The sequence below is a fragment of the Erythrolamprus reginae genome, chromosome Z (assembly GCF_031021105.1).
Source record: "Erythrolamprus reginae isolate rEryReg1 chromosome Z, rEryReg1.hap1, whole genome shotgun sequence".
In the NCBI taxonomy this organism is placed as follows: Eukaryota; Metazoa; Chordata; class Lepidosauria; order Squamata; family Dipsadidae; genus Erythrolamprus; species Erythrolamprus reginae.
Window position 1 is genome coordinate 112603704 of NC_091963.1, and position 23465 is coordinate 112627168.

At 39.0% G+C, this 23465-nt stretch overlaps 1 protein-coding gene across 3 annotated transcripts in view; it reads right to left on the bottom strand.

Annotated features, from left to right (window-relative positions):
• Positions 1-23421, bottom strand: part of COPZ2 (COPI coat complex subunit zeta 2) — a 46374-nt gene extending 22953 nt beyond the window's left edge. The window contains exons 1-8 of one of the 3 annotated variants that reach the window (XR_011556900.1): positions 23061-23421; positions 19728-19796; positions 11822-11903; positions 9555-9646; positions 8680-8735; positions 6950-7027; positions 5364-5415; positions 5121-5248 (exon numbers count right to left, since the gene is read on the bottom strand). Coding sequence is in view for 2 of the 3 variants with exons in the window: in XM_070728919.1 (XP_070585020.1) it covers positions 5364-5415; positions 6950-7027; positions 8680-8735; positions 9555-9646; positions 11822-11903; positions 19728-19796; positions 23061-23213 (582 nt within the window). In the remaining variant the exon portion in view is untranslated. The remainder of the gene's footprint in view (positions 1-5120; positions 5249-5363; positions 5416-6949; positions 7028-8679; positions 8736-9554; positions 9647-11821; positions 11904-19727; positions 19797-23060) is intronic. The other 2 variants (XM_070728919.1, XM_070728918.1) reach the window with 2 other exon arrangements.
• Between the last annotated feature and the right edge of the window lie 44 nt (positions 23422-23465).

Sequence of the window (23465 nt, forward strand, 5' to 3'; positions counted from 1 at the left end):
ACAAATCCAAAGTTCGTGCCAATGAGTACAGATGAGCTAAGCCTCTCTAAATAAACAGCCAAGGCACGCTGGTTAAGAGGCCTAGTAATAGCCTGAGGGTATCACAGCCTACTCCGGGCCACATGGTGGACTTTATGGTGCCAAGCGGCTTGTGCGTGGGTGAGCTGCAAGTGCCGGATTACTGGGCGCTGAGGGCCTTCGCACCAAGGGAAAAAACCTCCAATCGTTTTTTTAAAAAAATAGAGAATCGACTAAAGTCCAGGAGACAGAACAAGAGAGCTTGTTAAGCAATAGAAGTCTTCTGGCTACTATTATTATAGTAATCAATATAATCAATAAATCTCCCAGCTGAGTAGATTTACTTGTAAATGCAATCCGGCAGCGGCGCAAGCAGGGCGATTGCGAAATTCATGGCTTTAGCCATGCTGCGGCTTTTCCTTTGACACCGAGCCCAGTAGAGCTGGCGCAAAGTCTAAGGCTTCAAGGAAATAATGACAAACTAATTTACTTATCTTGTTTGAATTGCAGAGAGAAAGAATGAAGAAGGGAAGATGTTTGGAGAGGAGCTGAGCCACCATGCGTCTGAGGACTGAGTGAATTCTGGGGAAAGGGGCGGATCCAGCAATCTTTTAAAGGACAAGGCTCTGTCCTATGGGGATTGGACAGCGAGCAACCCCACGTGATTGCTGGACCCGCTCTTTCAGTATGGAGAAACAAGGAAAACCACAAAATGGTTTTTTCCCTTAAAAAGAAAGATCAGAGCAACCAGGACATTTTTCCATATAATGGGAGATAAGACCAATCCTTGACAAGATTTAATAAAGGCAAAAGAAGTTAAAGAGAGATGGGAATAATAATACTAATCCTTCAATTCCATAAATACTATTAGGAACGGGATTAAATGATGAAAGATAAACTATTTCAAGAAATAACTCTACTAGAAACAGAGGTCTTAAGGAAGAAAGACCAATACTCAGATAGAAAGGCACCACATTACCCAATGAATTGTTTTAAGCTGCAACAGGAAAGTAACATAACGTTACACAATGTTACAGAGCCCCTGACTGTGACATAAAACATGCGAATAAGTTAACCTCACTTCTAACCTGAGCAGCCTCCGGCTCATATCTTCTTATCTTTCTTGGCAACCTAAATATGTCTCTTATTAAATGGTCCCTTAATAAATATACAACATAACCTACGGTATTCAATCAACCCTGTACAATGCTGTAACTAATTTGGGACTGGATCAACTAGTAGTCAAAAACACTAGACTCAACAACTGCCTTGATCTCATCTTCTGCAGCAGTTCAAATTCAATTTATGGATTACAAATAAAAGAACCCTTTTCCAACAGTAATCCCAGCATGATAGACTTTTGCCTCAACATATACCCTTACAAAAATCATCATAATGATGGGATTCCCCATTACAATTTCAAAAAAGCCAACTATGATCTCATAAACACTGACATCTCTTGATTGGCAAACCCTATTCAGTGGCTGTAGTACTGTTGAAGACCATTATAACATTTTCTTACTTGAAGTCAAAAGTTATTAAATGATATGTACCATTAATGGCACCCCAAAACAGGAAAACAAACCCATAACAATGAAAGTTCCAACAAAAATTAAATCTCTTTGGTGAAAAAACAAAACTGTCTACATACCCAACTTCAAAAGCTATTACAAAAACTTATGCCAACAAATAAAGATTGAATGCACCAATTATCATATCAATCAAGAGGAAAACCTCCTGCACACAAAATCCAACCATCCATTTTACAATTTCGTAAGCAACAAACTTAAAGAGACGAGGACCATCCCACCCCTAAAAGGACCTAACCAAAAAACCCTGTAATGATGAAACTGTTAAATCCAACCTCTTTAACACATTCTTCAGCTCAGTCTTTGTAAACAGAAACAACTTATGTCCAATATTTCCAAGGCAAACCACAAACACACACACCAATTTCACAGAAGCCTTTGGAAAGACACGATGCAATCTAACACCATCTCTATCCATTGGACCAGATGAACTATGTGCCCCCTTCTTAAAAAAAACTTTTCCACTGCCCTGGCAGAACCACTGAACATGATTTTTGATAAATCCTTCAGGATCAGCTCTCTAACCAACCTATGTAGTTTCTTCCCCAAATTACTGAAATTTTAACTTTAAATTGTCTACTGTTGACCTCACCCCATTCCTATGAGATCTGTAAGGAGTGTGCATAAGCACACTAGTATGCCTGCCATCCCTGTCCTAAATTCCCCATTTATTTTGTAAGTATCATGTACTCAAAATCATGCTTGTAGTTATATATGTGCATATTAATATTTATACTTTGTATTCATATACATGCTTGACAAAATAAATAAATTTTTAAAAAACCTAAAGTGCCACTAACTATGTAAACAAATGTAAAACAAGATTGTATGTGGGTCCTCGGTGCTCTATGACTTTAGTTGTTTTCTTCAGATATTTCATTTCTCAAATTAAGTGACATTCTAATGAAATATCTGCAGGAAAACATCCAAATTCAGGTAACATCAATGACCTCTGACATGCATGCAGGCAGCAAGAAGTTGCACTTCTGGTTTCGAGCATGCACATGCATGTCAGCCAGTTGGTCTTCACACATGCAGGCACACCGGAAACCAGAAGACCAGGTGACCAGTGCACATGTGCATGCCGGAAACTGGAAGCTCAGTTTCCCAGCATGCACATGTGCACCAAGGAATTAGTTTCTGACATTCCTGCGCTTACACATGTATGTTCCTGTTTTGTCACTCGGTGCCAAAAAGGTTCACCAACACTGTCCTGTACCATTTCAGACAAATAGCTATTCAGTCTCTTCTTAAAAGCCTCAAGTGATAGAACACCCACATGCCATTCCACTGGTGGATTGCTCTCACTGTCAGGAAAGTCCTCCTTAATTCTAGGTTGCTTCTTTTCTTGCTTAGTTTTCATTCATTGCTTCTTGTCTTGCCTTCTGGTACTTTGAAAAATATATTCACCCCCACTTGTTGGTAGTAATCTTTCAAATATTAGAACACTGCTATCATATCAACCCTAGTTCTTCTTTTTAATAGACCAGAGTTACCCAGTTGATTGTTTTAGCCTCCAGCTCCCTAATCATCTTTGTTGCTCCTTGCATTCCAGAATCTCAACATCTTTTTATATCAAAGTAACCAAAACTGGATGCAGTATTCCAAGGGTGGTCTTACCAAAGTCTTATAAAGTATAACATGTGATCTTTAGTCTACCCCTCTGTTAATGCAGCCTAAGACTGCATTGGGTTTTTTGGCAGTGGCAACACGCTACCAACTCAAATGTAAATATTTGTCTACTAGGACTCCAAGATCTTTCTCAGTTATTGATAATAATAATAATAATAATAATAATAATAATAATTATTATTATTATTATTATTTATTAGATTTGTATGCCGCCCCTCTCCGAAGATATTGAGTCAAGTTTCCCCTAATCTGTACTTGATCGCAGAGCAATTCTGAGGCTTGCTCTGAGATCTCTCCAAGATCAACATATTTTAAAATTATTCGCTGGACATGTTTCAGATTCTCTCAGATAACAAAAAACTGTTAGCAACCAGCAGCTTTTACAGAGTAGAACTGCACCAGGGCTTATAAATTGAAAACCTACTGTGGGTAGTTTAGTTTGCACCCATTCCCAGTCAATCCTTATATCTAGATCACACACATGTGAACATGCACGTAACTCAATTTAGCCAGAACAAATGTAGGTCGATGGGTATTTATTAAGTATCATCAAACATTAATAGGATTTAAGCGGCAAAATGGGACAAAAAACAGGCAAAAGCATGGAGAGAGATGAGCACAAAAGGAAGAATTTACATGATCTAAGAAATTAAGTACAACAAAAAGCATTAAACATTTTTAGAACCACTGGAAACAATAATTAGCATGGACAGTCCAAAGGAAGCCGCTTTTGGTGTTTCTAATTTTATTTATAGACAGTTTCTGTTTTGTCTGCAATTCTTATATCTCCCATGTTACACTTGGGTAATGTAGCTAGGATTAGTTCTTCTCTCTTAAAATTCAGAAACAGTTTGTGCAGCCTTTTAAGCTCTCTGCAGCACATATTTATTCTCTATAGCAGTGATGACGAACCTTTTTTCCCTTGGGTGCCGAAAGAGCGTGGGCGTGTGCTATCGCACATGTGTGAGTATCCACACCCATAATTCAATGCCTGGCGAGGGCGAAAACAGTTTCCCTCGCCCCCTGGAGGCTCCCTGGAGGCTCCCTGGAGGCCCCCTGGAGGCTCCCTGGAGGCCCCCTGGAGGCCCCCTGGAGGCTCCCTGGAGGCCCCCTGGAGGCTCCCTGGAGGCCCCCTGGAGGCACACTGGAGGCCTCCTGGAGGCCAGAAACGGGCTGTTTCCCAACTTCTGGTGGGCCCAGTAGGCTTGTGTTTCACCATCCCCTGGAGGCTCTCTTGAAGCCAAAAATGGCCTCCCAGAGCCTCTGTGTGAGCCAAAAATCAGCTGGCGGGCACACACATGCATGTTGGAGCTGAGCTAGGGCAACAGCTCATGTGCCAGCAGATATGGCGCCACGTGCCACCTGTGGCACCTGTGCCATAGGTTCACCATCACTGCTCTATAGATAATAGAGCTATTTGTGAGAAAAATAAATTCTCAAAGGAATGGGAACCTATTGATCAAATCAAATCAACATCAAATCAAAACATAAAAAGATTGTGGAAAATTTATTTACCTCACATATTAAGCTTGTTTTTAAACCCATAAACACACACCACTGCTAAACAGAGATAAAAGAGGGACACCAGGTGATCCTTCCTTTATTGTGCATTTAACGAGACAGTTTGGCAGAGAGTGATGGTGCATTTAAAATTCCACACAGGAAAGATCCCATTTAATGTGCCTTGTAAGAAGTGAAGTGATCAAAAAGACCAACACTTTTCTTTCAAGGCAATAAGGCTAATCACTTATAATAACAAACTGAGCATTTATTCCATACTTTGGGTCTCTGGACAATCATAAATGAGGTCCAAAGTAAATATTTCAGTTCAGCGATTCAACATGCCACACTTAACATGCTTAAAGGGAAGTGATGTCTTACTTCTGCTTCCCACTTTGGAAGATGTTTCAATATTTGTACAACTTTTCTGATATAATTTCACTGTGATCCGAATTGCTGGTGATATAATCAAAGAGAATGAAGCCATAAGCTGCGGGCTCCGGATTTGTCTGAGATGGAAAGAGTTTTATGAGTAAAGTAAATAGAAATAAAAGCAAGGATGAATCAAGAATCACTAAAGAGTAAGAAATACGAAAGAAAGTTATAAAAGTGCAGTAGACTCACTCTAAAATTCAGCTTCTGGATGACTTGCTGGGAATCACTTTCCATAATCACACTATAATTTTAAAAAAGAAATAAGTTAAAACGTGTTAGGAAAAAGATTTTTCAGTCTTGTTAATAATGCAAAAGAATCCTGACATGTTTCCTGTATATTCATTAACAGTGACCATCTTGCATAGAAAGAGGCATTGTTCCATTGAAGCAACATTCCTCGGTATTTATCTTTATTTCTCACCCTTTCTTTTCTGATTTCAGTTCGGCTGTCCTGTCTCCTACTGAAGTGAATTTTCCTTGACTTATAAATCTCAGTCTGAACAATTTATATCCCAGGGTAAGCAGTTCTCATCCATATGCCACATTCAGCTTTCAATCTAATTGCATGTAACGTCTTTCACATTCCATCTGAAATGTCCTCTTTTTTAAGAAGTACCCACACAATCGGGAAAAAATGTAAATATATTAAAAAAGGCTTACTACATCTGCTTCTATCCTGCTTTTGACCTTACTACCGTAGCTATAGCACTGCCCATCACCACCATCTTGCATCATCAAGAATGGTGGAAGGTCTTAAGCATAAAACGTATCAGGAAAGACTTAATGAACTCAATCTGTATAGTCTGGAGGACAGAAGGAAAAGTGGGGACATGATCAAAACATTTAAATATGTTAAAGGGTTAAATATGTTTCAGGAGGGAAGTGTTTTTAACAGGAAAGTGAACACAAGAACAAGGGGACACAATCTGAAGTTAGTTGGGGGAAAGATCAAAAGCAACATGAGAAAATATTATTTGACTGAAAGAGTAGTAGATCCTTGGAACAAACTTCCAACAGACGTGGTTGGTAAATCCACAGTAACTGAATTTAAACATGCCTGGGATAAACATATATCCATTGTAAGATAAAATACAGGAAATAGTATAAGGGCAGACTAGATGGACCATGAGGTCTTTTTCTGCCGTCAGTCTTCTATGTTTCTATCTTACATTAACACTATGGGCCTAAAGCCCCTGTCAGCATATTCTTTTACCTAAAACAAAGACTGCTGAACTCAAGAGAGATTTACTTCTGATTACAAGTGTAGATATTCACTCTCTGTCTCAAGAAAGTGGGGACAAATCCAATTCAGAAGTAAATAAAGACAAATTTTGAAACGTGAATTTAAAGTAACCCTTTCCCCCCCCCCCCCCATTCAACTGGCTTTCTTAATGTGACATACATATACAGGTATAGTATCTCTCAACTACTTTTAATCAGTGTTTATTGAATTTATATGCCTTTTTCTCATGGTTCAAGGAGACTGTGAGCAGTTTATGAATCATGGCAATTATTTCTATATCCTGATTAAAATTTGAAAGTAATATGATTAGCTAGTTTGCCAATCTATTTTATAGCAGAAAGAGATTTTGAATAATATTATATTTAAACTGTACAATATTGTGCACTATACATAAAGTTCATTGTACTATGCATACTTAAATCAAAGATTACATTTAAAGAACACCATGTAGTGTTGATATGAAATGTATTCTACTGTAGTTTTTTCCTCTGGTTCTTAGCATGCAATATTTTCCCTTCCATAGAAATCTCACCCTCCATCAACAATCTCATCCACTACAAGGAATACTCCATCCATGTTTTCTATCAGAATTCGCTTCTCCACATTCTTTCTAGATAAAAGAGAAAATGACAGCAATGTTAATTTCAGGATACATTTGCTTTCCATTATTTCCTTCCCTCTACATTCCTCGGGATTTCTAATGTTATACACTTTTCAATGGTTTAAGGGTTTAAGCTTTAAGAGTTAATGTTTTTTCCTTAAAAAACATCTATGAATGTAATTTCATAAAGGCTCAGATTGGAAAAAAGATCTTTAAAATAAAGAATTATCAGGACTTTGTCTAATAACAACTTTCAGAATTTACTGGAGGACACCAGGACAAAAATTATGTGCTAGAATTATATTTGGTAAAGTCGATGATTCCCAAAGGAAAATAGTTATTTTTTTAAACTTATGAAAATGGAAGGTCTTTCTGGAAATGGACACTTCTTTCCAAAGATAATATCGGTTATAAATCATTGTTTAATTCAGGAGTTAAATATGCTGATTCCATGGTCTATAAGTGATTGCTTTGTTGGGGATGTTCTTTTTCACAACACCTAGCTTTGTTATTTTTGTGGCTAACGATTTGGACCATGTGGTCTAAATTTTGAGAATTTGCAGTAGCAAATATAGCTTTGATCCCAGTGGATCTTAGTTGGAGTATCTAGAGAGTAGAGGTCAAAGACTTGATTCTATTCCCTGGATTTTGATATAAGGTACTTTGGTTGAATGCAATCTTTTTTAAAATTTCAAAACCCAGATTCTATTCAATTTCTTCTGAAATATGTACAGTACATCTCTCCGTAATGAACTTTTGCCTTCTAGAAATAGCTTCCAAGAGAATTCAAAATAGCAAAGAATGTCTTTTTAAAAAGTCAATTATATTTACTTGTTAAAAGCACTTCTTAAAGGCCTTGAAAACAAATATAAAGGCCTTTATTTAGTGTCAACGTTATAGATAAATCTTTACAGGTGATATATTCCAAAATTGAGATATGAGTGCCAAAAATAGCAACCAACTCCGTAGTTGCTACTTATGTACTTTTATTAAAGTTTCTGAAGAACCTCGGATATTGTTCTCTGTGTAGACACCAATCAGATATTTACGTCTATGCAATGGGAGGCCAATAACAGAGAGCATAATTCAGAGGACATGTTTTATTTATTTATTGTTAGAGTTGGAAGGGACCATGCGGGTCATTGAGTCCAACCCCCTGCCTAAGCAGGAACCCTATAGCATCCTAGCCAAATGGCAGTCCAATTTTCTCTTTAAAAAATGTTGAATTTGCTTACAAGGAACTCCTCTGGGAAAAATATACTGTAATGTCAATTCAATACAGTCAAGGTTAGGTGGAAGTGATCGTTTTCAATAACTCACCCAGAATTACTTAGGATTGATAGCCATATAATCCTTTTAAACAAAAAAACAACACTTTTAAAATGCCAGAGAAATCCCAAAAAGCCCTAAAGATATTTCTTGGGAGATATTTTTCATAAGAGCTTGCAACTTGGTCTGCATGCTTAGACTAACCGAAATCCTTCCATCTAAATGTCTCTTGCCATGTGCCAGGTCACTATAGACAGCAATATATATATTCATAAACAAGACTGTTATGGATAGGGTCAATGGGTTCTGATAATTTCTGCTCTCTAATATATAATTTTGACACTTGATAAAGTTATCCCTAATTTCCAACAGAAGCAACAAAGGTAACTCACCGAAGCATATGATTGAGGGATTCAAAGAGACAGGAAAGAACTGACATCAGCATTAACTGGAAAAAAATGGGATTCAGAAAAGAAATTCTTATCAATTACAATCAATATCTGGTGTAAGCATATATTTCTGCTTAAGTACTACTCTTCAGAAATCAATTGGAAGCAGAATTAAATTGGGATTTCCACAAGGCTCTTTTACCTAGAAATATACTAGTTTCTTGCACAAAAATTATTTCGTGTAAATCATTATTTGGGGCCCCGTCCAATCAAGATGATTCTCAGAAACTCAATCACAAGCTTCCTCTCTGAAGTTTATTTCTTTCTCTGCTTCCCATTTAACCTTGTCCTGCCAGAGAGATAAATTTTGGGAAAAGGAAGCATGCACCAAATAGAAACTAAATACAAATACGAAATCTAGAATATTCTTTTGCCTACTCTTTTGCCACACTTTTTGTTCATTTGCCTATACAGTGTTCCCTCGATTTTCGCGGGTTCGAACTTCGCGGAAAGTCTATGCCACGGTTTTTCAAAAATATTAATTAAAAATACTTTGCAGGTTTTTTCCCTATACCACGGTTTTTCCCATCCGATGATGTCATATGTCATCGCCAAACTTTCGTCTGCCTTTAATAATTTTTTTTTTAATAAACTTTAATAAATAAGCATGGTGAGTAATAATCTGAATGGTTGCTAAGGGAATGGAAAATTGCAATTTAAAGTGTTAAGGGAAGGCTTGTGATATTGTTCATAGCCAAAAATAGTGTATTTACTTCCGCATCTCTACTTCGCGGAAATTCAACTTTCGCGGGCGGTCTCGGAACGCATCCCCTGCGAAAAGCAAGTACTTCAAAAAATATTTTTAAAGGTTATATTACCTCATTTTCATGGGAACTCCCTACCACATAAAAGAAAAGATCAATGCTGCTTTTATAGACTATCGTTAATCCTTCTAGGAAAGCAATCTCACCTGTAGGGGGAAAAGAGAAAGAGACAATTATTTTATTTATTTATTCATTCATTCATTCATTCATTCATTTGATTTGTATGCCGCCCCTCTCCTAGGACTCGGGGTGGCTCACAACATATTAGAACAACATAACAATATATTTTAAAATCCAATTAATATAGCTAAAAAACTTAAAGACTCTAATATAATTTAAAAAAACATTCATCACCATTCACTCAAGCAAGCATACTAAACATTGCTTGATCAGGGGGCTAAGATCTAATGGCCCCAAGCCTGGTGGCATGAATGGGTATATATCAACATCATGTTCAAAGTATCCAAAAACTGAGATGCTGATGGTTTGCCATACTTCTATTTCTATTCTTTAATTCATTTTGTCAATAAGTACAAGGAAACAAGTATCAGTATAGATACCTGGAAAAAATGGCACAAATAAATGAATATAAATAAGCAAAACATAGCCGTAAACACTTAATATGATTACATATAAATGGGAACAGTAGGACAGGGATGGTAGGCATGCTGAATGCGCTTACGCACACTCCCTTAGGGACCTCTTAAGAAATGTGTAAGGTCCACATAGTAGACAGTTTAAACTCCATAGTAGACAGTTTAAGATCTGGGGGTTAGAGAAACTAACAACAGGATCAGGTAAAGTGTTCCAGATATTTACTACTCTATTGCTGAAGTCGTATTTTCTACAATCAAGATTAGAGTGGATTACATTTAGTTTGTATCTACCGAGAGCCCTTGTGTTATTATGGTAGAAGTTAAAGTAGTAGTTAACAGATACAATATTATGGTCAGAATGTATATGACATAGCTCAAGGTTATCCAGGCCTAAAATTTCAAGCCTGGTGGTATAAGGAATTGCAAGCAGAGGAGTTGAGTACTCTTCTTGTAAAATATCTGTGAACCCTCTCTAATATGTTAATGTCCGAAATACAGTATGGGTATTTTGGCTGTACCTATCTATCTAACATCTGCATAATTCAAGAACTATGGTTCAAAAGGAAGTTTTCCATTGATCCTAGTCATTATTGATATGGTTTTTTAAAAAAAATAAAACCTTTCAAATTTAAGTTACTGGTGACGAGACTTCATGATTGTGCCTGTTATGAAAATAATTCAGAATTCTGTTCTTTGGAAATTGTCCAACCATGAATGCAGCCTCTTTCTGCTACTTGTTAATACTGTTCTGCTACTTCCTGCATTAACTTGAAGCTTTTTTTCCTAGGTTCAAGTCCTGCCTGAAAACCCCCCCACCTGTTTCAAGAATTGGGTTAACTTTAATAAATCAACTCCTCCAAGCAATTGCCCTTTCTCAGGTTTGCACAGAAGCCTGAGAAAAGATTGGCTGATTTAGTGAATAGCAGAGACGTGCTGTGTTCATGTCTGTGTAAGGTCCAAATCAGTGTTCCCAACTTTTTCAACTTGATGGCCTGGCCAGGGGGAGGGGTTGGTTCCATGTGAATGGTAAACACATGCATGACCACAAGTGGCCACCACTCATACAAGTGGAACTGTGTATGTGCTTGCATGCCACTTCTGCAGTCTGGTTCTGAATGGGTAGTGGCTCACTAGTGGGCTGTAGACTGGGTTTGGGGACCTGTGGTCCAAAATACTATATTTTGAATCATTATCAAAGTGTGCCCAATCCTGAGTTTAGTGAAAAATATGTTTGCCCTCATGATCACAATCAAATGGTGCCCCGAAGGGTTTTTCCTAAAATGCCCTGGGTATATAACTTTATGAAAGAGGTCCCATGGGATTGGTGGCATAGAAGTAGAACAAACAAACAAACAAACCAATTTCACCCACTGCTTGCCTCTTTGTTTCTGCTAGACTGAGTTCCTATGACGCTTAACCTCAAACTCAGATTAACAAAACATAATTGCTACAATCACCTACATGCCATGCCCTTAAATGAACCATATTATGGTTTAACATAAAAGTGTATTCATACAGTAGGCTAAGGATTCCTTATAAACTCTGAACTTCAAGCTGCACAACTTTTAGCCTTGCATACATGTACTCTGTATGGTCTTTGTAATCCCTGGCTGCTTGAAATACGTTTTGTCACACAGGAAGGAGATAAGAAATGCTAAATCAAGGGTTTTTGTTCTGCAAGCCAAGTGGTCCACTTGCTGAGTTTTGAGATGAATTTTTACTCACTTTCTGTCTTATGAGTTTTGTTGAAGACATTTCTCTCAAAATTCTTCTGTTCTTTTGTTGATGAAAATGTGTTGTCGTAATACTGTGGACAGCCAGAAGGGAAGATTTAAAATAGGGTTAAAACAACAGAGGGATGGGAAATGATTAGCAAATTGGAATTATCTTTATCGAAGACCATCATATTTCTTAAATCAGTGGAGAGTTGGCCCAACAAATGTTGTTGACCATAGTTTCCATCATCATTTCCCCCTAAAGTTCTGTTTTCTGCCCTTACTTGGCTTAAATCTTCCATCCCATTTCTTTCTTATTTCATCTCTGTTATTCTCTCTAATTTGTAATCTGTGTACTGGTAAATTTAGATGCTAAATTGAATTATTGGAGTGTGCGAAGACCACCACTGCACGTGCATAGGCCTATCTCCAGGAGGACACAAATCATGATCAATTAGGATTTCCATCCTCAAAGAAAACCACAGTGTTTGAAATAGTCTATAGTTGTTGATAACACCTAATTGGTATTGGCTGATTTTTAAGTCTAAATTGTGTTGATAGTGATTACTACTTGATAGGAGTTCATCAGGAAACTAAGAACTACAAATAGTCCTCGAATTACAAGAGCAAGTGGAAGCAGAATTTTCACCATAAATCAGGTGGGACTCAATTTTATGACAATTTTTACAATGGTCGAGTAAATCGATGTGGACAATATACAACTCAAGTTTTCTCAATGGATTTCCCCCCCACAAAAATTGGTAAAATATCACAGTTCTGCAAGACACTACAACCAATTGTAAATGCAAACTGGTTATAAAATGCCCAAATCCAATCATATTAAAATTGTAAAACAATGCTTTATACAATTGGTCATAAATTGAAAACTATTCTGGGAAGTTTAAAAAAATCTGAGAGAAAGACATTAGCAAACTGTTTCCCTATTGGTACTAAAGAAAGTACTCTATATTGACCTGCCCATCTCACCAACAGCTGTGTCTAATTTGAAGGAGTTCTTAACCTTTTTTTTAGATAGATGATGATCAAAGTCCAGATGGGGCCAGTGGCACCAATGATAGATAGCAACTGGCATAGACCATTATGGGTATTTAACGATGAATAAGATAAATAATTTGACTTCTTATAAAGCAATTGCTTATATTCTGTTCCCCACCTAATAAATATAGCCAGCCAAACTTAACATGATCATTTAAAATAAGAATTACTTATTCAATTGGCTTATGTTGTGGTTAGCTCTGGCCCAGCTCCTGCCCCAAGGACTGTGGATGTGGGGGAGACATTCACATGCTGCAGGCCTGTTTTGCCCCCCCCCCCCCCATTGGAATCTGCTGATGAAGGCTCCTCTGACCAAGAAGACATGAGTGACAGGGAGGAGAGTATGGCAGACAGCTCAGAAGGAGATCAATTATCAATTATCTAGCTCCTCCTTGGATTCAGAACAAGAGTTAATGATACAGCCACGCATGCGGAGAGCGATGCATAGACAACAACAACTAAGAGATTATTATCAAAGAAAATGAGGCCACCTGTGGTTGGGTGGGGCTGTGGTAATTAGTGAGGCTGCTATAAATAGCAGTCTGTGGGTTTGGCCATTGTGGAGGATTATCTGATCGTTGTGTTTCATGACTGCTTTACTGACTTTGACCTTTTGTGTGCTGATTTTCCCCCACTTTGAAACTAAACCAGAGCAAAGTGTGTTTCACTTTGTGAAAGAAGAAGGACTGTGAATTGCCTCACAGCTGCAAGCTAAGTATCACATAACTGATAAGGGACTTGTACAAATTACCAGTTTGTTTGGAGACCAGTGCTCTTTGCTATACCAAAAGAGGGCTTAGTTTATGTGAATTTTCATTATAAAGAACATTGTTTTGAATTTTCAAACGTGTGTCTGTGTGAAATTTGTACCTGTGAATTTTTGGGAGGAGTCTACCAGAGAGCCCGACAGAACAGCTTATTTACCTGTACTTTCAGTAGGAGTTAATCAACTATTGCTCTAGATAATTATTTTATATTTTAATTATTGATACTTTGCCTTTGAAGGTAAAATCACTCTAGTTGAAAAATAGTGAATGATTGATACTCTGTTTTCCCCAAAATAAGACATCCCTCAATAATAAGCCCAGCCAGGCTTTTGAGTGCAAAGCAATAAGGCCAAGTGCTAATTTCAGGGTTCAAAAAAACTGTAAGACAGGATCTTATTTTGAGGGAAATATGATATTAACAACAATAATAATTACATAGAAACATAGAAACATAGAAGTCTGACGGCAGAAAAAGACCTCCTGGTCCATCTAGTCTGCCCTTATACTATTTTCTGTATTTTATCTTAGGATGGATATATGTTTATCCCAGGCATGTTTAAATTCAGTTACTGTGGATTTATCTACCACGTCTGCTGGAAGTTTGTTCCAAGGATCTACTACTCTTTCAGTAAAATAATATTTTCTCATGTTGCTTTTGATCTTTCCCCCAACTAACTTCAGATTGTGTCCCCTTGTTCTTGTGTTCACTTTCCTATTAAAAAGAGTTCCCTCCTGGACCTTATTTAACCCTTTAATATATTTAAATGTTTCGATCATGTCCCCCCTTTTCCTTCTGTCCTCCAGACTATACAGATTGAGTTCATTAAGTCTTTCCTGATACGTTTTATGCTTAAGACCTTCCACCATTCTTGTAGCCCATCTTTGGACCTGTTCAATTTTGTCAATATCTTTTTGTAGGTGAGGTCTCCAGAACTGAACACAGTATTCCAAATGTGATCTAACCAGCATTCTATATAGCGGTATCATAATCTCCCTCTTCCTGCTTGTTATACCTCTAGCTATGCAGCCAAGCATCCTACTTGCTTTCCCTACCGCCTGACTGCACTGTTCACCCATTTTGAGACTGTCAGAAATCACTACCCCTAAATCCTTTTCTTCTGAAGTATTTGCTAACACAGAACTGCCAATACAATACTCAGATTGAGGATTCCTTTTCCCCAATTACAATTACAATAAGAATAATGGAAATTTCAGCCTTTGTTGTTATCCCTGTTAGAATATGTGAAACTGATTTCAGTGTAAAATCATTCATATTCTTATTCTATAGGATGGCTAGAATTTATGAACTCCAAAATATCCTCAAAAACCTTATTGTTTATACAGTATGTGATCTGGCAGCAATTCTGCTCCCTCCAAAACTATACAGCAGAAAATGCAGAATAAGAGTGACTAGTAGATGACTTTTATTCCAACCAACTGCTTGGACAATTGGGCTTTTTCTTATAAGAAGTAGACAGCTGGGGCAACTGGGATGCTTAATGGAGCTTTATAAATACAGCATTGAGGAGGAAATGAATTGAATGAGACATAAGTGATAAATTGAGAGTGAAAATGTTTTCTCTGTCAGAATACTACAATGCAGGGACTCTGACCAAAGCTGACACAGAAGAGAGAGAGAAATCTTCCTATTATGAGGAGCAATTGACAGAAATCATAAGGTATTTGGCTGCAAGCAGCAAAATGATTTAAAAAGAGTAGATAGAGAGGAAATCTCTTGGATAATTTCAGAGGCCTCCAGAATGGCACTCAGATGCCTCAAATGCAATTTTGCAAACACAATATTATATAGATATATGGAAATAGAAGGGGGGGATTATGAACTGTCTACCATATTTTTCAGAGTGTAAGAGGTACCTTAGTTTTGGGCAAGCAAAACAAGGGGGGTGGGGAAATCTGCCTCTGTCTCCAAGCAAACAGCAGAGATTATATACACTGTTTGCTGGGTATTTCTGTGCATGTGTGCCTGACCCATAGAAATAGCAAAGATTTGGAGAAATGTACATTATGGCAGGATATTAATCCCAGAAAGTTTTCTTAAATGTAATCACACTAACTCCTCCCAATTATTTAAACAGATTTGCTCCAAACATGACTTAGTCAAGATTTAACTCAGCTGTCTTATTTTAATACTAAACAGGACACTGTTACATTTCAGATTATACTTGTACAGATTCTATTAAAATTGATGTGGCTTTCTTGAAATATACATTATTCTCTGCTATTTAAAAGAAGATAAAATACCACCGAACCTCTTCAGATAAAGCATTTATTTTAAAAAGCTTCTTTATTTTATTAAGTTGTCTAGAACAATAATAAAGCAATCTAAAAAAAAAAATCTTATAATTTGAATATTCTATAGGCATTTATAGTTATATAAATGTTTATATACATTTATATTTATAGTTATATAAATTATAGCTCTGAGTCTTCGGAGAAGGGTGGCATGCAAATCTAATAAATATTATTATTATTATTATTATTATTATTATTATTATTATTATTATTATTATTATTAATAATAATAATAATTGTTATTAATAATTGTTTTTATAATATAAAAAACGACTTGTCCCACTGATGGAAGATATTAACTCTGCACTTGCAACGGTCAATGTAACTTCAATTGAAGAATTGAATCAGCTTGCCTACAGTACAGCTGTGATAGTAACTAAAGAACTAGGGTTACTGCAACAGAAACTAATCGGAAAACCAACTGGAAAACCAAAATGGAAAATCCGACTAGAACTGAAAATCAAAAGCTTGAGATCAGATGCAAATAACTTGAAGAACATTAAGGAGCAGAAACTTAACAATCAGAATATCAAAGTCTATTTGACAAAAAAGTACTGCCTTAGTACAAGAAGCTCTGGAAATTGTAAAGCAGCAGATAACAGCGACAGCCTAGAAAATTGAGCGATATGAAGCTAGGATCACCCAGTACAGGCAGAATCAAACATTTCAATCCAACCAGAGACAGTTCTACCAGAACCTGCATCAGCAAACAGATAAGAAAATTGAAAAGCCAGAGGTGAAAATAACAATAAAGTTCTGGAAAGATCTCTGGGAGGTTGAAACTGCTTGGTGGATAAAGGAGTTTGAGAAAAAATTCTCAAAGAGCAATATGCAGCAGCTGGAAATAACACCTGAAATGATTGCAGAAAGAGTGAAGAAAGTAAAGAACTGGACATCTCCTGGCACTGATCAGGTGCATGGTTTTTGGCTGAAATACCTGACCAGCCTGCATGCAAAAATGGCCGAATTGTTCAACAAAATGCTGCAGACAGGAAATATCAGTGAATGGCTTACAACTGGCAGAACATATTTAATACAGAAAGACGTACCGAAAGGAGCCATACCAGGCCAATAACATGTTTGCCGACCATGCTCAAACTTCTGACAGGTATCATAGCTGACAGAATTCAGGACTACCTAGAAGAAAATGACATCATGCCAGTGGAGCAAAAGGGCAATAAAAGATGAAGCAGATGTACGAAAGACCAGCTCCTAATTGATAAAATGATTTCGGAGAACTGTAAGAACAGGAAAACAAACCTATACATGACCTGAATTGACTACAAGAAAGCCTTTGACTCATTGCCACACAGCTGGATCATAAAATGCCTGGAAGTCATTGGAGTCAATGAAAACATCAGGAAATTCATAGAAAAGGTGATGAAATATTGGAAGTCTGAGCTTTTTGCCGGGAATGAAAGCTATGGACTGATCAACATCAGAAGGGGCATCTTCCAGGGGGACTCTTTGTCCCCATTGCTATTCATCATCGCTATAATCCCGCTGTCACTCATCCTACAGAAAACAAACCTAGGCTACCAAACTGCTAGGAATTCACCAAAAATTTCACACCTGCCGTATATGGATGACCTGAAGTTGTATGGAAAATCAGAAACTGAGATACAGTCACTAACCAACACTGTGCGAATCTTCAGCAATGACATCAGCATGGAGTTTGCCTGGATAAATGCGCCACAGTGGCACTGAAAAAAGGGAAAATAACTGAAAGTGAGGGCATCGAAATGCCAAATGGTCAAACCATCAAGTGCCACCAGCCAAAAGCCTACAGATACTTGGGCATCTTGCAACTGGATAATATCAAGCATGGTCATGTGAAAACTGTGATCAGCAAAGAGTACATCCAGAGGACCAGAAAAAATTTGAAGAGCAAACTGAATGGTGGCAACCCTATCAAGGCTATAAATACTTGGAGCATACCTGTCATTAGATACACAGCTGGCATAGTGAACTAGACTCAAGCAGAGCTGGACAACTTGGACAGGAAAACCAGAAAATTAATGATGATCCATCATGCACTACACCCCCACAGTGACGTTAACAGGCTGTATTTACCAAGGAAAATAGGCGGCAGAGGACTTTTGCAAGTGAAGCAGACAGTGGAAGAAGAGAAGCATGCATTAGCTGACTATGTGAAGGAGAGCAAAGAGTCAGCGTTGATGGAGGTCAACAATAGGAAGCTTCTCAAGATGAAGCAAACCAAAGACCAGTATAGAAAAACTGTAACTCAATGTCAAATGGACAGTTGGCAGAACAAAGCATTGCATGGCCAGTTCTTGGAGAAGATTGAAGTGGATAAACAAAAGACCTGGTCATGGCTTACAAGTGGAACACTCAAAAAGGAGAAGAAGGACTAATACTGGCGGCACAAGAACAGGCCATTAGAACAAATGCTGTCAAAGCCAGAATTGAAAAATCAACAGACGATCCAAAATGCAGACTCTGTAAAGAAACAGATGAAACAATCAATCACATACTCAGCTGCTGCAAAAAGATCACACAGACTGACTACAAGCATAGACATGATGCTGTGGCACAGATGATCCACTGGAACTTGTGCCGGAACTACCATTTACCAGTGGCAAAGAACTGGTGGGATCATAAGCCCGAAAAAGTGGTCGAAAATGAGCAAGCAAAACTACTGTGGGACTTCCGACTTCAGACTGACCGAATTCTGAAGCATAACACACCAGACATCCTGATTGTAGAGGGGAAAAAAGTATGGATCATCGACATCGCAATCCCAGGGGACAGCAGAATTGAGTAGAAGCAGCTAGAGAAATTAGTGAAATATGAAAATCTAAAAATCGAGCTGCAACGACTCTGGCATAAGCCAGTGAAAGTGGTCCCAGTGGTACTTGGCACGCTGGGCGCAGTGCCAAAGGATCTCAGCGGACATTTGAAAACCATCGGAATTGACAAAATCTCCATGTGTCAATTGCAAAAGGCTGCCTTACTGGGATCGGCAAACATAATTCGCTGCTACATCACGCAGTCCTAGGTGCTTGGGAAGTGCCCGACTGGTGATGAAATATGAAATCTAGCATAGTGATCTTGTTTGCTGTGTTGTATTGACATAATAATGATGATGATGATGATGATAATAATAATAATAATATTGACACATCTGTACATCCAATTTCAGTAACAGATTAGCACAAGAAAATTAAATTCTGACTTTTCCTCTCTCCCCCAGCAATTTGCCTCCTTGCAAGTGTAGTTTCACTTTCATTTTAGCAGGTGAGCCTGCCTGCAGCTCAATCAGCTGGTAGTTGGGAGGTTAATAATTGCTTGTGCTAATCAGGCTGTGCACTGTTTGCTGCAAGGAGGTAAATTCCTGGGAGGCAGAGGCCAAAGGGTAGGGATGGCTAGGTGGGGCTACATTCGGTGTATAAGATGCACCCCTCATTTGGGGAGTAAAAAAAATTGTCTTATACCTAGAAAAATACTTAGCAAAGGGAGTAATCCTATGAATTGAACAGCCACTTTGGTCAAGTGGGTAACTGCTGGTCTTGCCTTAATTATGAAAGCTGGTGGTATGAAATTGTGTCAGTCTCAGTCACTCTCTTTTAGCTCAATCCACATCAGTTGTTGTGGAGGAAAAAGGAGATGGAAAGAGTGGAAGCCAAAAGAAGGGAATCATATTTTCCACCTTAAGCAGTTTTCTTAACTCTCCCTGACTTCAGGCTTATCAGTAAGTAAGTAAAGTAAGCATTCAATAAGTAAGCAAAATGTCAAACAAAATCTCTGGGAGTATCCTACCTTGGCCAAAAGTCGCTGCCCAAAGCTGTCCAAGATGAAAATTGCTTTAATGGTGTACAGAGATGGTTCCTAATGGTGTACAGAGAGATGGTTGAGACAACAAAATAATTAAACAAATACAGTGATACCTCGTCTTACAAACGCCTCATCATACAAACTTTTCGAGATACAAACCCGGGGTTTAAGATTTTTTTGCCTCTTCTTACAAACTATTTTCACCTTACAAACCCACCGCCGCTGCTGGGATGCCCCGCCTCCAGACTTCCGTTGCCAAAGAAGCACCTGTTTTTGCGTTGCTGGGATCCCCCTGAGACTCCCCTCCATAGGAAAACCCACGTCCGGACTTCCATGTTTTTGTGATGCTGTAGGGCAATCCCAGCAGGGCAAAAATGGGCACTTCGCTGGCAACGGAAGTCCGGAGGTGGGGTTTCCCAGCAAGGGGAGCCTCAGTGAAATTGCAGCATTGCAAAAACACAGAGGTCCGGAGGTGGGGTTTCAAGGACTTCAGTGTTTTTACGATGCTGCGATTTCACTGATGCTCCCTTGGCTGGGAAACCCCACCTCCAGACTTCAGTTGCCAGCAAAGCGCTCGTTTTTGCGATGCTGGGATTCCCCTGCAGCATCGCAAAAACACAGAAGTCCAAATGTGTGGTTTCCCATGGAGGGGAGCGTCAAGAGAATCCCAGCAGCACCAAAATGGGTGCTTCGGCTGTCAAAAGGGGTGAATTTTGGGCTTGCACGCATTAATCACTTTTCCATTGATTCCTATGGGAAACATTGTTTCATCTTACAAACTTTTCACCTTAAGAACCTCGTCCCGGAACCAATTAAGTTTGTAAGACAAGGTATCACTGTACATTGGAAAGAGAGGCATTAATAAACGAGAATGTTTATATTTCAAATGAGGGGTCCATGGTGCCCTCTGAAAGTGGTTGTTTTCTTGCAGACTTTTCATTTACCACAGTAGGCAACATCACCAATGCTGCTAGGGAGATTGAATTTGCCCTCAATTTGTATTCTAGTGGCTTGTCCTGTCAGTATTCATGGGATTGGTCTTGTAGTGGTTTTTGTGGTGGGTGAGCTATTTACTGTTGGGTTTGTGGGCAGTTCTTTTATTGAAGTATTGTTGATGAACATGACCTAAGCATAGCCCATAAAATCATCTGCTACAACGTTCTTCCTATCAACGACTACTTCAGCTTCAACCACAACAACACACGAGCACACAACAGATGCGCTCTAAATGTGACTGCAGGAAATATGACTTTAGTAGTTGATGCATGGAACTCACCACCAGACTGTAGTATCATCACCTAACCCCCACCGTCCACTATTGACCTCTCCCAATTCCTAAGAGGTCAGTAAGGGGCATGAATAAGTGCACCAGTGTGCCTTCTGTCCCCTGTCCTGATGTTTCTCTTTTACTAGTATCATTTATATAAATATTATATCTTTGTGTACCACCAATACATTTGTGACAAAACAAAATAAATAAAATAAAAATAAAATTTCTTGACTGCTGGTCTGATGTCAACCTTGGTATCCATTTATGCTGTTGACTGCTGATGAAGAGGTATTTTAGACTTTTTGCTAACTTTTTGAGTTTTGATAGTTTCTTTTGCACCGTCTGTAGTTGTTATGTCTATGAATCTATTGATGAGTGATTTGTCAAGTGTGTCAGGATTCCGGGAGTTCTCTGGCATTTTTTAATTTGACTTGACTTAAGATGATCAATTTCCCCATTAAAATTAGGGTTAAGTCTGTCCATTTTGTAAGAAAATTAATGAGTTTTCATCATGTCTTGTGCTAGTTGGTATTCACTCCTAGTCTTCTGACCGTTGGTCCTACAAAATGGTGGTCACAATCATTACACAGAATGTTGTAGATGACTCTTTTTTTTTTTTCTAGGGCTGTTTGTCTTCTGGCTTAATAAGGATATTTTGCAGGGCTTTACTTGGTTTGTGTCCAACATCAATGCCACGCAGTTCAGGGATGAAATGAACCCGTTTCTCTCATGCCTGTTGGTTTTGTCAGAGAGCCGGTTGAGAAGGGAACGTGAGGCTCCACCCATGAAGGGCTACCAAATTTTTTATTACCACACTATGGCTGTGGCTTATGCAGGATGCCCTGCATTTTCTTTCAACAGTGCAAATTGGGTGCTCTGGGGTGGAGCTCCATTGCACTACCCCACTGCGTAGTCCCCCCGTCCTGGCAGCAGCCCATCTCTGGGCTCCACCATCCACCCAGACACTACCATTTGCGTTCTTTTACCCTCTGTGCATGCACAAAATGCTTTGTGCATGCGCAGAGGGTAAAAAACCCGAAATGGTGGCGTCCGAGCAGGTGGGTGGAGTCTTGAGCTCCCTTCATGATTGGCTCTCTGACGACCAACAAGCACAAGCGAACCGGGAACATTGTACCCTTGATGTACTTGTAATACTCTGTTGATGGTTTCTGAGATGTTTTTGATGTGTGGCGGTGTTATTTCTAACGGTTGGGTTGTTTGTGGTTTATTGGGTATGGAGTGGGTAAAAATGAAGTCCCTGATGTTCAACATCTATTCAATAGGCTTTTCTGAAACTTTTCTTTGCATTATTTCAACTATATTTCTACATGTCTATAGTTAACCTGCTTAATTCTCATCACAACCTCTCTTTGTTTAATCTTTCTGTATTAAAGTTCTGGATTCTATTACATTTCTAATCAAACCAGCTCAGCAAGGATAGAAGATACAGGCAGTGTTGGTGATGGTGAAGGAGATGGGAAATCAAGTAGAGGATTTTAAGGCATTCCTGAATAGCATTATCCGAAATAGAAACATTTTTGCTACTGTTGTTAATTTGTTTAAGTATACACAAATTTTACATTACAAGGATTATGCCTTGACAGCATAATAAGCCAACAAACATCAAATCAGAATGTGCACAAAATAGTTATCAGTGCAGATGTGTGTAAATTGTTTCAATATTTATTTTTCCCCTTTGCGTCTCCTTCCCTTCACAATCCGGTTCACCCAACTCTGGTTAATACTTTAGATCGGATTGGTGGTTTGCTACAGCTCTCCGCCCCCCACCCCGCGTCCCCTACTCTACCTATAGTCCCAAGGACTCGACCCAATGAAAATTAGGGCACTAATTAAGACCACTTCATTCTGTTTCCCTCTCACTCAGGAGAATTTTTTCCCCTTCCAATATCCCAGCACTCTTTTTCTGCCTGGCAGAACGCGTGCCAAAACTTTAGAGAACCGAAGTTCTTACGTAGGCATTTGTTGTGATGCCTTCCCCCACCCCCGTGGCGCCCGCCTTCCTTGCAGCTGCCTCCCCACCCGCTTACCAGTAACAGACCAGAGGGGATTTCCATGGCTCCAGGCGGCACTCCTCCGGCGCGGTCCGCACCTCCACCTCCTCCTCCTCCACCACCACCGGATCCCCTAGCAGCGTTGCCGAGGTGGTCGTGCTGACGTGGCCGGGCCTCTGCTTTTCTCATCTCGGGTCGTTCAACGCCAGAGCTCCGTTCAGACCAACTGAGCTGCTCCGCCCCATTCGGGCATTGGGTGGGCTGCAACGCTTCCCCCTCCCCGCCTTCCCGGCCTCTAAGTATAGAATGAAGGACCACTTCTTAAAATGTCCACGCAGAGAAGACGCGGCGGAAGAGAGAGGCGGGAGGCGTGGGAAGCGAAGTTCTGCCAATCTGTAGCGAGAGAGAAAAGAGCAGCCAAGGATTTGATAGAAACATAGA